The 15,211-nt window shown below is 51.5% G+C and overlaps 1 protein-coding gene across 1 annotated transcript in view; it reads right to left on the bottom strand.

The window, feature by feature from the left end:
• Positions 1-1,846: 1,846 nt before the first annotated feature.
• The window catches only part of SLC38A8 (solute carrier family 38 member 8), a 33,117-nt gene continuing 19,752 nt past the window's right edge, over positions 1,847-15,211 (bottom strand). Inside the window, exons 7-11 of the mRNA XM_032156319.3 lie at positions 14,996-15,110; positions 9,232-9,379; positions 8,611-8,819; positions 5,198-5,249; positions 1,847-2,057 (exon numbers count right to left, since the gene is read on the bottom strand). Of these exons, the coding sequence (XP_032012210.1) occupies positions 1,964-2,057; positions 5,198-5,249; positions 8,611-8,819; positions 9,232-9,379; positions 14,996-15,110 (618 nt within the window). The 3' untranslated portion in view covers positions 1,847-1,963. The remainder of the gene's footprint in view (positions 2,058-5,197; positions 5,250-8,610; positions 8,820-9,231; positions 9,380-14,995; positions 15,111-15,211) is intronic.

The following is a 15,211-nucleotide window of genomic DNA, read 5'->3' as shown; positions in this document are numbered from 1 at the left end:
GGCGTGCCCGTAACGGGCAAACCCAGAGACTGGGCGCAGCTGCACAGTTGCTGGGAGCCAAGGGAGGAAGAAATGGGGGGTGACTGCTAATGGGCACTGAGTTTCTTCTGGGGGTGACGAAAACGGACTACAATTAGCGGGGCAGCTGCACAGCTCTGTGAGTGCACTAAAAACCACTAGATTGTACACTTTAAAGAAGTGAATCTTTATGGTATACACCTTATATCTCAATTTTGAAAATTTATGCATGTGGACAAACTGAAATAAATGTGGACCTGTCACCGCCATCCTTGCACGGTCACGTGCATTACACCACGTGACAGCAGGAAGAGCCTGGCCTACTGCCTACCCTGAGGAAGGCATCCTCAAATGTCAATCCCACCTTCCCCTGACTCGGGCACTGCTGGCTTCTAGGAGATGTCCCAAGGCAGAGAAGCGTGGCTTGCACTGAATCTAGCAACCGGGGCCTGTGCAGGGTCAATGCCAGGTAGGACGCAAAGGAGCAGCTGGGTCCCTGTCTGCCTCTCCATATCCTGCCTTCCTCTCCTTTTTTTTTTTTTTTTTTTTTGTTATTGTTGTTGAGATGGAATATTGCTCTGTCACCCAGGCTGGAGGGTAGTGGCACAATCTTGGCTTGCTGCAACCTCCACCTCTCAGGTTCAAATGATTCTCCTGCCTCAGCCTCCCGAGTAGCTGAGATTACAGGTGCCCCCCACTATGCCCGGCTAATCTTTTTGTATTTTCAGTAGAGACGGGGTTTCACCGTGCTGGCCAGGCTGATTCTCAAGCTCCTGACCTCAAGTGATCTGCCCGTGTCAGCCTCCCAAAGTGCTGGGATTACAGGTGTGACCCACTGCACCAAGCTACCTCCTTTTCTTTACCCAGGCCCTGGAAGCAAACCTCGTCTCCTCTCACTCGCTGCTGCTAGTGTGACCCCTTATCCCAGAACTGGGGAGGCCACCAGGGAGAACTACAGAGCCAACAGTTCACTTGGCTTCCAGGCTCTTTGGGTCCAGCTGGCGGGAGGGAAAGCACAGTTTCCTTGGAGTCATCCACCCTCCGTGGGGCATGGGCCAAGTGCATGGCGGTGTGGCCTGTTCCAGGCATACATCTCCTTGAGCCTCTCCCAGCCAAGGGCAGGATTCAGGCATTTCCTGCGCCCTGGCCCAAGGACTGCTTGAGTCCATCACCATCGCCAGCCATGCCTCCTCCCACTCCCTTCTGGGCTTCCCACCCCTCTGCAGTATCCTTGCCTGACACCCTTGGTCCTGACACTCCAAAGCCAGTCATCTGGGCCTCAGCCCTAGCTCCCTTTTATGGATTGAATCTTGTCTCCCAGAAACATCAGTTGAGGTTGAACCCCCGGAACCTGTGAACATAACCTTATTTGGAAATTGCATCTTTGTGGGTCCTAATTAATACAAGATGCAGTCAACTTCAGATGAGATCATACTACACACGGGGGTGGGGGGAGCTCACTTAATGATGGGTATCTTTTTAAGAGAGAGATTCGGACACAGAGGTTACACAGGGAAGAGTCACATGAAGAAAAGAGCAGACACTGGAGTGAGGCAGCCACAAGCCAAGGGGTGCCGGCCACCCCTAGAACTGGGAAGAGACAGGAGGGAGCCTCCCCTAGAGCCCACAGAGGGAGCATGGCCCTAATGACACGTGATTTCAGACTCCTGGCCTTCAGAGATGAGATGCAATAAGCATCTGTTGTTTTAAGCCACCAGAGTGCAGTTATGGTCATTTATCCCACAGCCATAAGAACTTTCTTCACCTTGGTACCAAAAACCCTTCGAACCAGCAGAGCCCAACGAGCAGCCCAAGGAGGCAGAAGGCATCAGTCTCTCCAGCATCTTTATGATGAAAAGAAATGACATCGGTCTCCTGGCTGCACACGGCAGCCACGTAGGGTCAGTCCCCGGAGGGCCCCTTCCTGCCCGGTGCTGGCTGCCCATCAGAACATCTCCCAGACTGCTGCCACCGTGCTCTGCCCAAAGATGAAGGTGCCAACCACCACAGAGACCACTCCCCAGACCTCCAGGCAGCACCTGCGAAGCCAATAAACCCAAGTCATATCTTTTCTGGAGTTTTGCACAAATAAGCCACACACACATAAAAAATTCACTACGTACAGCCCAGTATGGAGTCATCAATTTGGAAAAAAGAAAAATTCAAAATATTCCCAGTCACCTGTAGAGATAGGCTTCCAAGATAATGGGAAGCAAAGTACCTAGGCAATTTTTTTTTTTTTTTTTTTTTTTTTTTTTTTGAGGTGGAGTCTCATTCTGTTGCCTAGGCTGGAATGCAGTGGCACGATCTCGGCTCACTGCAACCTCCACCTCCCGGGTTCAAGCAATTCTCCTGCCTCAGCCTCCCAAGTAAGTGGGACTATAGGCGCGCACGATGACACCAGGCCAATTTTTGTATTTTTAGTAGAGATGGACTTTCACCATGTTTGCTAGGCTGGTCTTGAACAGCTGACCTCAAGTGATTCGCCCTCCTCAGCTTCCCAAAGTACTGGGATTACAAACGCGAGCCACCATTCCTGGCCCCAGGCAATTTTTAAAAGCCCTCCGATCCCACCTGTTATTTCATAATCTCATTTCTCCCCATTATTTTATCAAATAAAAAGACACAGGGGCCGGGCATGGTGGTGCATGCCTATAATCCCAGCACTTTGGGAGGCTGAGGCGAGCGGATTCACCTGAGGTCATGAGTTCAAGACCAGCCTGGCCAACATGGTGAAACCCCATCTCTATTAAAAATAAAAATAAAAAATTAGCCAGGCATGATGGCAGGCACCCGTATTTCCCAGCTACGTGGGAGGCTGAGGCAGGAGAATTGCTTGAACCCGGGAGATGGAGGTTGCAGTGAGCCAAGATTGCACCACTGCACTCCAGCCTGGAGGACAGAGCAAGACTCCATCTCAAAAAAAGAAAAAGACACGGAGAGAGGGGAGACACTACTTTGAGAAGTCCCCCCACCCTCTCTTTCTGCTCCTCAGCCTCTGATGAAACCCCACGAAAGTGAAGGAGAAGACGCAAGCTCTAGCTCACACACCATCTCAGAGGGGTAGGGGAGGAGGACGCAGGAGGCAGAGGTGGCTGGGACTGGAAGCCACCGAGGCCACACTTGTGAGCTTCGTAATGTAACCAGAGATGGGGTAGATGGGGTAGACAAGGAGGTCAGAGCGATAACAAGATTTTCACAAAATGGCAGGGCCACCAGAGATATTTCTGGCCCCATTAACAAAGGCCAGAAGGCTGGGTTGTCATGGAAGGAACATTTCTAACCGAGCAGCATCTCAGCACGGCTGTTCAGCGCCATAAACATCCATTCATCTGTCCGGGCACTGTGAGGCTAATGTGTTTGTGGGCTGCGGCACTCCTGGAGCAGCGCTGATGTATTAGAAGGACCTAAAGCAGTTTTAGCAATAAAAATATCTTGAAAGCTCATCAGTAAAAACTGTTGTGAGCTCAGATCAAGGGACAAAACAAAAAGCATAAAGACTCCAAAGAGCGCCCCAGGGAATGAGCAGCTTAGTGGGTTACCAGACACTGGGAGGCTGGTTCTAAACCCAAGGCAGGTTTAGAAACATCCAGAAACACTGCTCTCAATCCAGAAGAAATCGGGCCAGGCCTGCTCCTTTGCAAAAACCAAGCTTGGGCTCAATAGGGCTAGAGGGACGGGGGCTATAGGGGAACAGACCTACAGCTGGGACCCAAATTCACAGTTGCTGCCACTTAACATTATCTGTGGTAGGGTGAAGGGTGGTCCCCAAAATTCATGTCTACCTGGAACCTGTGCTTGCTAGCTTATCTAGAAACTGCATTTTGCAAAAGTAATTACGTAACAGATCTTGAGAGAAGATGCAACCTAGATTTACGGTGGACCCTAAATCTGATGGTAAGTATCCTTATAAAAGAAAGGCAGCCAGGTGTGATGGTGGGCATCTGTGATCCCAGCTACTCAGGAGGCTGAAGCACGACGATTGCTTGAGCCCAGGAGGTTGAGGCTGTAGTGAGCCACAATTATGCCACTGCACTCCAGCCTGAGCAACAGAGCAAGACTGTCTCAAAAAATAAAATAAATAAAAGCAGAGGGATATTTGAGACACAGAGACACAGGGAGAAAGCTAGATAAAGGCAGAGGCAGAGACCGGAGTGATGTAGCCACAAGCCAAGGAGCACCTGGGGCCACCAGAAGCTGAGGAGCCTTCAGAGTCCAGCCTTGCCAGCACCTGGATTTCACACTCCTGCCTCCAGAACTAAGAAAAAAATTCATTACTGTTGCTTTAAGCCTCCCCACCATGCCCCAACTTATGGTAATTTGTTACAATAACCCCATAAAACTAATACATCATCTCTTTACCTGTCTCAGCCTCAGTTTCCACATCTATGGAATGCGAGGGAGTCACCCAGACCCTCAGACTACCCAGGGGCGGCTGAGGAAGAGCACATCATTCATGTGTACATCGTCCTCTTCCGTGAGTCAGACTCAGCTGCTCAGTGGCAAAGTACCAGAGGCTCAGCTGTGTCTGATCCACAGGTCCGCTCAGGGATAAATATTTGTCAAATAAAGGAAAGATCCAAATTATCTGGTCTCAAGAGCATTGTATGCCAGGTGGGTGGGTTAGCATGGGGCCTGGGTTGCATCCTAGCTCTGCCCTCACTAGCCTCCTGGCCCGTCTCCTCATCTGTAGGATGAAGACATCCGGGTATGGTGAGGAGGTGAACATGTACAAGGACCTAGCACAGTGCCTAGCAGAGGAGCCCCGGAACAGCGACCCACTGTGATGATGGAACATGTTGTTCTGGTGTCAGGCTGGCCATGGGGCCTTTCTAACCCAGCCTGCACCCTGATCCTGCCCTGGTCCGAGCCAGGTAGCAAAGGAGGGTACAGATGCACCACTGGGTGCTTCCAGAGGCTGGAATCTACCTGAAATCCCAACCACAGACCCGCAGAGTGGACGGGAAGGCCCTTGCAGGACCCAGCGTCACTAGCCTGGGCTCCTGTCCTGGCTCAGATGCCCTCATACTGGGTAGACAGAGACTCTCTTCCTGTGGCTTGCAGGTTTCTCATCTGCAAGATGCAGAGGATTGCAAGTAGGATCTCCTGGGTCCCCTGAAGCATTCTTACTCCGATCCGGGGCACGCCCAGGTTGCCACCTCATCTTAGAGACACTTACTTGACTCTTGGTCCTATAGGCTCGACCCCCATTGCGCAGACGAGGCACAAACCTGCAAAAAAGACAAGGTCACCCGCAGTTCTTCGTTATCAAGCCCAAAGCAACAAAGAGGTCCTGGGAGAAGCCCTCAGGGACCCAGGAGGCCAGCAAGGCCTCTGCCCACAGGTGCCCCTGGCTCTGGCCCCCTGGAGAGGCAACGCAGTGGAGCTGGAAGGACGGGGCTGGAGTCCCAGCTCAACATGCCCTAGTGACTTAGCCAAAAGTCTGGCAGCAACCGGCTTCCCAGAGCCTCATCTTTCCGGCAACCTTGACAACATGCCCTCCACAGCAGGGTCTGTGAGGAAATGGTGACAATCCATGCCTGACACCCGGGAAGTGCTCGGTAACTGGCAGCTACCATTATTTTGTTTTGTTTTGTTTTGAGATGGAGTCTCACTCTGCCGCCAGGCTGGAGTGCAGTGGCATCATCTCGGCTCACTGCAACCTCCACCTCCTGGGTTCAAGTGATTCTCGTGCCTCAGCCTCCCGAGTAGCTGGGACTACAGGTGCGTGCCACCACGCCCAGCTCATTTTTGTGTTTTTAGTAGAGACAGGGTTTCACCATGTCGGCCAGGATGGTCTTGACCTCTTGACCTCGTGATCCACCTGCCTTGGCCTCCCAAAGTGCTGGGATTACAGGCATGAGCCACCGCACCCAGCCTCTTTTTTCTTTTTTTTTTTTAAATAGGTCTGCTAGGATTCAGGGCCATGTAGCTTGGCCTAAAGTTCCCAAAAGATCCTCTCTCAACTCAAACCTGTCCTGGGCAGTCCTTCCCACCAAAGGAAATAGCCAGTGCTACAACTGGCCACCTGGTCACAGAATCAGAATTTAATCCAGCAGCCCAGACCAGGGAGTGTGACGGACGAGCCACATGGCCACACCCTCACCTCTGAGAAGCTCCACCCAGAGCCTGAGTGACGAGCCGTGTGGCCACACCCTCAGCACTGAAAGCCCAGCCCACAGCCTGAGGGAAGGGCTGTGGGACCACACTCTCATCTCTGAAAGGCCCGCCCAGAGCTAAGGGAGGAGCTGCATGGCCACACCTCTCACCTCTAAAACCTGAGCCTGAGGGAGGAGCTATGTGGCCACACCCCGCACTTCTGAACGCCCAGCCCAGAGCCTGAAGGAGGAGCCGTGTGGCCACACCCCTCACCTCCAAAAGCCTCGCCCAGAGCCAAGCGAGGAGCTGCGTGGCCACACCCTCACCTCTGAAAACCCGGCCCAGAACTGAGGGAGGAGTCGTGTGGCCACACCCCCATCAATGAAAGCTCTGCCCAGAGCATGCAGGAATAGCCGTGTGGCCACACCCCTCACCTCTGAAAGCCCTGCCCAGAGTCGAGGGAGGAGCTGTGTAGCCACACCCTCAACTGTGAAAGCTCTACCCTAAGCCCGAGGGAGAAGCCACATGGCCACACCCCTCACCTCTCTGAAAGTTCCACCCAGAACCTGAGGGAGGAGCCACATGGCCACACCCCTCACCTCTGAGAGCTCCGCGCAGAGCCGGGAGCAGAGTGGGTGGCTGTTCTCCTCCCCTCCCTTCACTTCACTTCCCTAGTCTTTACCCCTTAATCCCAGCAGACCCCAATTTACAGGAGCTAGGGCAGGTACCGTTAGATTCTCAAGGGACTACATCAAAGACAACCACCTGCTAAGAACCCACTTTTTGTATTCCACACATCAGCTGGCCTCATTGATAACCAACATTTCTCTGTGGCCCTCAGTTCTTCCATACACCCCACCTCCACGCTATTGACAAAGTTGTCACCACCCACTTACCTGGGACCCTGAACAATGTTTCATTTCGTTTCATTCCCCCATTCGAGTTTTGGAAGACCTCTAAGAGCCTCTCCCGTGGTTTCTGTAAGTTTCACCAATGGGCATCTACTTCTTGTCTGTTTGACATAAGGGCTGCATCAGGGTGTTGGGGATACCTGGCTAAGGGTCCCCAAGCTCGATGTCTGCTTGACATGGTTCCTCTGAAGGCTGAATCACAGGGTCCACTCACAGAACACGCACTGACGGAGTCTCAACTGTGCACTCAGCACTTGCTGTGCGTGGGGCCCTGGAAAACACCCCCTACTGTGGATGTGGGGTCTCTGTTCTGGGCTCCAGTGGGCCACTACAGTGTACCCTTTTCCTCTGGAAGAAGCATCCCTCCCGCCCCCACCTTGCTGGCTTCCTCTTCCCAGACAATGCTTGGGCTGTTTGGTAAGGTTTCCTAAGAAACCATCCTTCGCAGAAACGGTGTTTGCCTCCAGAGCCTGGAGGCAGGAGGGGAAGGAGACATTCATGGGGTGCCTTGAGTCACGTGACTTTCACATATACGATTTTCTTTTTTAATAAAACAAAATCCTTTAGCAGGAGGCACCAGTGGTAGCATGGACAGAGCTGTATGATTGACCCTCAGCCCTGCTGCACACTAGCTATGGCCCCTGGGGGTGTTCAGGGCCTCGGTCTTCCCATCTACGGAGTGGGATAATAAAGGTTTCTCCGTCAAGAATGGCCATCGGGAGCTGTATTAGTCTGCTCTCATGCTGCTAATAAAGACCTACCAGGGACTAGGTAATGGTTTGTTTTGTTTTGTTTTGTTTGAGATGGAGTTTCACTCTTGTTGCCCAGGCTGGTGTGCAGTGGCGCGATCTTGGCCCACTGCAACCTCCGCCTCCTGGGTTCAAGTGATTCTCCTGCCTAAGCCTCCTGAGTAGCTGGGATTACAGGCATACGCCACCACGGATGGCTAACTTTGTATTTTTAGTAGGCTGGTCTCGAACTCCCGACCTCAGGTGATCCGCCTGCCTCAGCTTCCCAAAGTGCTGGGATTACACGCGTGAGCCACTGTGCCTGACCAGAGGCAAGGTAATTTATAAAGAAAAGAGATTTAATGGACTCACAGTTCCACAAGGCTGGGGAGGCCTCACAATCATGGCGCAAGGCGATAAGGAACAAAGTCACGTCTTACGTGGTGGCAGGCAAGAGAGCATGTGCAGGGGAAGTCCCATTTATAAAACCATCAGATCTCATGAGACTTATTCACTACCAGGAGAACAGTATGCGTGGAACCACCCCCATGATTCAACCATCTCCACCTTGCCCTGCCCTTCACAGACGGGGATTATTACAGTTCAAGGTGAGATTTGGGTGTGAACACAACCAAACTGTATCAGGAGCTAATGAGATGTTTAGTGAGTGAAGGAAGGCATGTAAAGCCCAAGCCCTGTGCCTAGCTCAATAAACAGGGCAGCTACATGGGGTCTTAATCCTACCCATATGTCACTCCCACCTTCCAGAACCTTGACCTCCAAAACTAGTAGTCCCCACAGAGATGAGCAGGGAAGAACAAGTGGGCAGAAAGCCTGGAAAGCAGGGGCCTCACCTGGGAAGATGAAGATGAAGAAGGAACTGATGCCTCCGATGATGCTGACAATCTCACTCAGGTCGGGCATAAACAGCGCCATGGCGAGCGTCACAGTGACCCACAGGACGGTCAGCGGCATCCGGATCCACAGCCCTGAGGGGTCGGCCAGGGCGCTGGGCCCCCACCCCCGCAAACAGCTCCTCCTCCAGAAGTCCTGCAGCACCGACCTGGAGGCCACACCCAACACAGACACATGGGCATCCCAGGGGCGCCAGCCTCCACCTGCCAGCTGCTCCCCAGACCTCCAGGAGTCCCCCCACACCTGCCAGGGCTCATGTTCCACACTCAGGTGTTTATTCCCCAGGAGACCTTGCCAACCCTCAGGGGTTCTGCCACCATCAGGCAGCCCATGGGGCAGGGGATGAAGCATGTGATTCGAGTTCCAGTCCTGGCTGTGGACACACACTCACGGGGTGACTTTGGGCAGTCTACCTAAATCCTCTGTCCCTGTTTCCTCCTCTCTACAATTGGAGACAATGGTAGTCCCACAGCAGTGTAGCCCACACGTGGCACATGCTCAATCACAGCACATGTCAGCAGACCATGCTTAACGGTACCCCCCACTGAGCCAGGCCTCACCTCCCCAGGAAGAGCACGATAGGGTAGACAGTTACGATGGAGACAGCAAAAAGGACCCGGCCCACAATGATGACCATGTCATTGCCTGGGTAGGACATCAAGACGTCAGCAGAAACTTCTGTCCCAAAGGTCAGGAAGCCATAAACCCCTGAAGGTGGGAAAGGGCGAAAGTCAGAGTGGATTAGGAAAATGCTGCCCCTTTCCCCACCAACAGATGAATAGCGCCTGGCTTTACCACCTAGGATTTTCCTTAGGAGCTGACAGAAAGTTCTGGAAGGGATAGCCCAAAGCTTTCCTGTCCTAAGCCTACACATGACTCTGCTCCGCGGATTCAAAACTCCTGCAGACAATTCCGCCACTTATCCTTCTTTCAAATCGCTCACAGAGCTGGTGCACAGAGCTTACCCATAGCGCGTGTGTTGACTAGAAGCACAGAGCACTTTGAAAAATACAAACACACCTCCCATGCCCTGTCCATCTCACTCCTACGACATCTAAAGAAAGCAGCTAGCTGTGCACACATTTCCAAATGGGGAAAACCAAGAGCCAGGGCGTCAACGAATGCCTAGAATCACACAGCTAGTTTTCGTGGACTGAGGACGAGAGCGCCAGACCCTTTGCCCCAACAGAGTGACACCGCTTCTGTCACCCTGGGTTGCCTGCCCTGTCCTGAGAGATCTGTCTCTAAGAGCCTTGTCCCTTTCAGCTTCTCTGCAAGCCCTTTCTGAGACGTCCCACGGCCCTGGCAGCAGGAACATGTGGAGGTGACGCTGAATCACTGAGTCACACCCTCTGACCCAGGGGCTACTGACTGATGGGACCTCCTCTGCTGGGGAAGGAGTCACCCAGTAAGTTTCCTCAGTAATCACAGTATCTTAGTCCATTTTCTGTTGCTTAAAACAGAATACCTGAAACTGGGCCTCTCATAAAGAAAAGAAACTTACTTCCTACAGTTATGAAGGCTGAGAAGTCCGAGATTGAGTGCCCACACTGGTGAGGGCCTTCTTGCCAATGGGGACTGTCTTCAGAGGTGGCACAGGGCATTGCATAGCAAGGAGGGTGAGCTCTGACTCAGCCCTCATTCCCCCCCACTTTTTTTTTTTTTTTTTTTTTGACACAGAGTCTCTGTCACCCAGGCTGGAACGCAGTGCCGCGATCTCGGCTCACTGCAAGCTCCGCCTCCTGTGTTCACACCATTCTCCTGCCTCAGCCTCCTGAGTAGCTGGGACCACAGACGCCCACCACATTTTTGTATTTTTAGTAAAGACAGGGTTTCACCGTGTTAGCCAGCATGGTCTCAATCTCCTGACCTCGTGATCCACCCGCCTTGGCCTCCCAAAGTGCTGGGATTACAGGCATGAGCCACCACGCCTGGCCTGGCCCATTCCCTCTTCTTATAAAGCCACCAGTGCCATGCCCATAACCCGTTAATCCATTAAGCCCCTGCTCCATGCCTGCCTCTTACGTGGGCTGTAAGGCTGGACCTAGAAACTAAAATCGACACCAGACAATCACATCAGCAGGAGAAAAGCCTACAGATCTTATTAATTTTCCTTCTCAATGGGATCTTAACACAGTGATGTCTTAAGCAGCAGCAGCCAAAATGAGATGCTTTTATCCTTTTTAGACAAAGAATAAATCTGACAAGGAATGACAAGACAAAGGGGATTTGGTGGGGGCAGTGAATTTCTAGGGGAGTCACTAGAAGACATATGGGGTGGGTATAAAACTAGCGGAAGCTAAGGCTAGTTCAGCAAGTGGATTCATTCAGGTCCACTGCAGCCAGAAATCCTGCTTCCAGAGATGAGGACTATTTTCTCACCCTGGTATGGGGAGGGGGCCCCTCCCAGAGAAATTTTTATGGCTTGATGCCTGCAGAAAGAGTCAACTCAGCTAGCCCTTTCTGAAACTACAATTTCTCCAATTATTTATTTATTTATTTATTTATTTATTTATTTATTTATTTATTTATTTTTCAGACGGAGTCTGTCACCCAGGCTGCATTGCAGTGGCACAATCTCGACTCCCTACAACCTCCACCTCCCAGGTTCAAGTGATTACCTTGCCTCAGCCTCCTGAGTAGCCTGGATTACAGGCAAGTGTCACCACGCTCAACTAAATTTTTGTATTTTTAGTAGAAACGGGTTTGCACTGTGTTAGCCAGGATGGTCTCGATCTCCTGACCTCATGATCCGCCTGCCTCAGCCTACCACAGTGCTGGGATTACAAGCATGAGCCACCACACCAGGCCTCCAATATTTTTAACCCGAAATAATCAATGTACCAATTTGGCATAATGGCAGATGGTACGTCCTTCAACCCTTCACCACAAATGGATCAATCTGTTCATGAGAGCACTGCCCTCGACAGCTTCTTAAAAGCCTCACCTCTCAATACTGCCATACTGGCAATTTAATTTCAACATGAGTTTTGGAGGGGACAAAGAATCAAACCACAGCATTCTGCCCCTGGTCCCCAAAACTCATATCCTTCTCACAGATAAATACTCCATGGTTATTCCAACCCCATGGCTCCAAAGTCTTCATTTTCTCCAGCACCAACTCAGAGGTCCAAAGTCCAGAGTGTGGTCCGTGAGCTTGTGAAATCAAAAGCAATCTACTTCCAGGACACAACGGCAGCGCAGGCAAAAGAAACATTCTCACCCCAGAAAAGAGACTAAGGCCAAAGAAATGCAGTAAAGCCTCTAAGCAAGTCTGAAACCCAGCAGAGCAGACACTCAAGCTTCAAGCTGGAGGATCATCTGTTTTGACACAATGTGCCACCCCCTGGACACACTGAGGCAACCGCACTCCTACAGCTTTGCTGGGTACAGCCCACGTGTCTGTTCACAGGAGTTGGCACCTCATGCTTGAAGCTTTTGCAGGCAGGTGTTGCACATTGCTGGTAACTTCGCAGTTTGTAGTCCCCGTGACAGTCCCACTCTCATGACTCCACTAGGCATTGCCCTGGCAGAGACTCTCTGCAGTAGCTCCAACCCTGCATTTCCACTTGGCATTGCACCGATGGGGGCTCTCTAGATTGGCTCTACCGCTGTGACAAGTCTCTGCCTGGACCCCTATGGTTTCCACAACATCCTTTTTTTTTTTTTTTTTTTTTTGAGACAGGGTCTTGCCCTGTCACCCAGGCTGGAGGGAGGTGGCACAATCACAGCTCATTCCAGCCTTGACCTCCAGGGCTCAAGTGATCCTCCCTCCTCAGCCTCCTGAGCAGCTGGAACTACAGGCTCACACCCCCATGTTCTGCTAATTTAAAAAATGTTTTTGTAGAGACAGGGTCTCACTACATTGGCCAGGCTGGTCTCGAACTCCTGGCCTCAAGCAGTCCTTTCACCTCAGCCTCCCAAGATGCTGGGATTACACGCATGAGCCACCACACCTGGCCTGAACAACATGTTTTGAAATCTGCGTGGAGGCTGCCAAGCTTCTGTAGCTCTCACTATCTGCCACCCTGAAGAATTAGCGCCACACGGATCCTGCCAAGGTTTACCACTTATACCTTCTGGGACTGCAGCATGAGCCAGATCAGGGGCCACTTGAGCCAAGGCTGGTGCAGCGAGGAACTCTGTGCCAGGGTCCAGGGAGCAGAGACATGAAGGCACGTAGGATAGCCTGTGGAGGCACCCTGGGTCTGTCCCCAAAACCATCCTGCCCGTGAGGCCTCTGAGCCTGTGATGTGAGGGACAGCCTCTAAGATCTCTGAAATGCCTTCAGGGTCTTTCTTCCATTCTCTAGATAATCCTTTCTCTCCGTACTAATCTCCTTAGCAAAAGGTCACAGGGCCACAACCTTGGTTTCCTATCCAGAACACGTGCTGCACTCTACACGGCCAGGCTGAAAGAGTTCCAGATCTTGCTGCTTTGCTTCTCTTTTGATGATCAGTTCCATCTTCAAGTCATTTTTTGCCTGTTCCACCATAATGTGAGCAGCTAAGAGTAGCCATGCAGCATCCTGAATGCTCTGCTACTTGGGTATGTCTTCTGCCATATACACTAGTTCATCCTTTTTTCCGGGGAAAGGCAGAGGGTGGGCAGACAGAGTCTCATTCTTGTTGCCCAGGCTGGATGCAATGGCGCGATCTCGGCTCACTGCAACCTCCGCCTCCCAGGTTCAAGTGATTCTCCTGCTTCAACCTCCCGAGTAGCTGGGATGACAGGTGCCCACCACCACGCCCAGCTAATTTTTGGTATTTTTAATAGAAATGGGGTTTTACCATGTTGCACAGCCTGGTCTCAAAATCCTGACATCAAGTGATCCACCCGCCTCAGCCTCCCAAAGAGCTGCGATGACAGGAGTGAGCCACGTCACCTGGCCAGTTCATCCCTTTCAAGTTCAGCTTTCCACAAAGCCCTCAGGCATGGACACAGTTCAGCCAAATTATTTGCCAATTTCTAACAGGTTTGTCCTTTACTCCAGCTTCCAAAACCTTGTTCCTCAGTTCCGTCTGAAACCTCCTCAGAATAGCCTTTACTATCCATATTTCCATGACTAAGTACAGTATCTAAGAAGTTCCAAATGTTCCCTAGTCTTGTCTCTAAGCCCTCACCAGAATCTAGGCTTTTTTCTAGCCTGCTCCTCTGAATTCTTCCACCCTGCACTCATTGCCCAGCTCCAAAGCTGCTTGCATGTTCCACGTAGTCAATCATCAACACCCCACTCTCGATACCAATTTTCTGTCTTCGTTTATTTTTTGTTGGTTACAACAGAATGCCTTAAACTGAGTAATTTATAAAGAAAGAAAATTTATTTTTTTACTGTTATGGAGATTGACAAGTCCAGGATCGAGGCTACATCTGATGAGAGCCTTCTTGCTGGGGGGGGACTTTGCAGAGCCCTGAAGTGGCACGCTGGGTGTCACATGGCAAGGGGGCTGAGCGTGTGAGCTCGGCTCTCTCTTCTTCTTCTTCTTCTTCTTCTTATAAAGCCACCAGCCCCACTCCCATGATAACCTACTAATCCATTAATCCATGAATAGATTAATCCGTTCATGAGGGCAGAGGCCTCATGCCCCAATCCCCGCTTGAAGGCCCCACCTCTCAATGCTACCACATCAGGGATTAAATTTCAACATGAGTTTTAAAGAGGATAAATATTCAAACCATAGCACACAGGCGTCCAAGGCTGTGTCACAGATTCACTGCAGCCCAAGAACTTCCTAGATTGGAGGATACATTGGTGAATGAAAAAAAGACTGAAGTCAAGTGGCCAACCAGAAGCCAGCCGTGCCAGGGACCTGGGTCTGTGCTTCCAATACGCTGTATGATCCTGGGCATCACAGCCGCTCTCTGAGCCAAACTTTCATCACCTTTAAAGACCCTCTGCCTCCCACACACAGTTTGTGAGCACCTGAGTCCACTGCACCCACAAACGTTTTATAAACCACTAGCCAGATGTTACAGTGTAATGACCGACAGCAGTCAATAGGCTTTGAACAGCAGGCAGCAGGGCTGGGGTGTGGTGTGTAAGAGCAGGGGCTTTGGAGAAGGCTAGACTGGAGTTCAGGTCTCAGCGTTGCACATCTAGCTGTGAAACCCTGAACATGTTCTGGAGACCATCTGAGCCTCAGCTTCCTCATCTATGAAATGAGGCCTTTTCCTATGGACACTAAGGATTAAATAAGTCAAGAGGCTCAAAACCTCGAGTATTGAGCCCAGCACGTGGTAAACTCTCTACAGAGATACTTGCTGTTACTCTTGTTTCTACTGTCAATCCCCACCCTCTGCAGGGGTGCCTGGGAAGGGCCTTACCCGTCAGGGAATAGATGAGGCAGCAGGCCAGCAACGACAGCACAGAGACCAGGGCCCAGTGGGAGAGGCTCCGTTTGCGCATGCTGCAGTAGATGGAGACGGCAGCTTCGTGACACTGCAAGACAGAGGGCGGCTCAGCAGGACGCTGGCTTCCCCTGGAACGGGCGATGCGAAAAAGCACTCATATCCAAAAGGTGGGAAATGCGGGATCTGATG

Source organism: Hylobates moloch, unplaced genomic scaffold (assembly GCF_009828535.3).
Source record: "Hylobates moloch isolate HMO894 unplaced genomic scaffold, HMol_V3 SCAFFOLD_6, whole genome shotgun sequence".
NCBI lineage: Eukaryota > Metazoa > Chordata > Mammalia > Primates > Hylobatidae > Hylobates > Hylobates moloch.
This window is presented reverse-complemented; position numbering and strand designations above follow the sequence as displayed.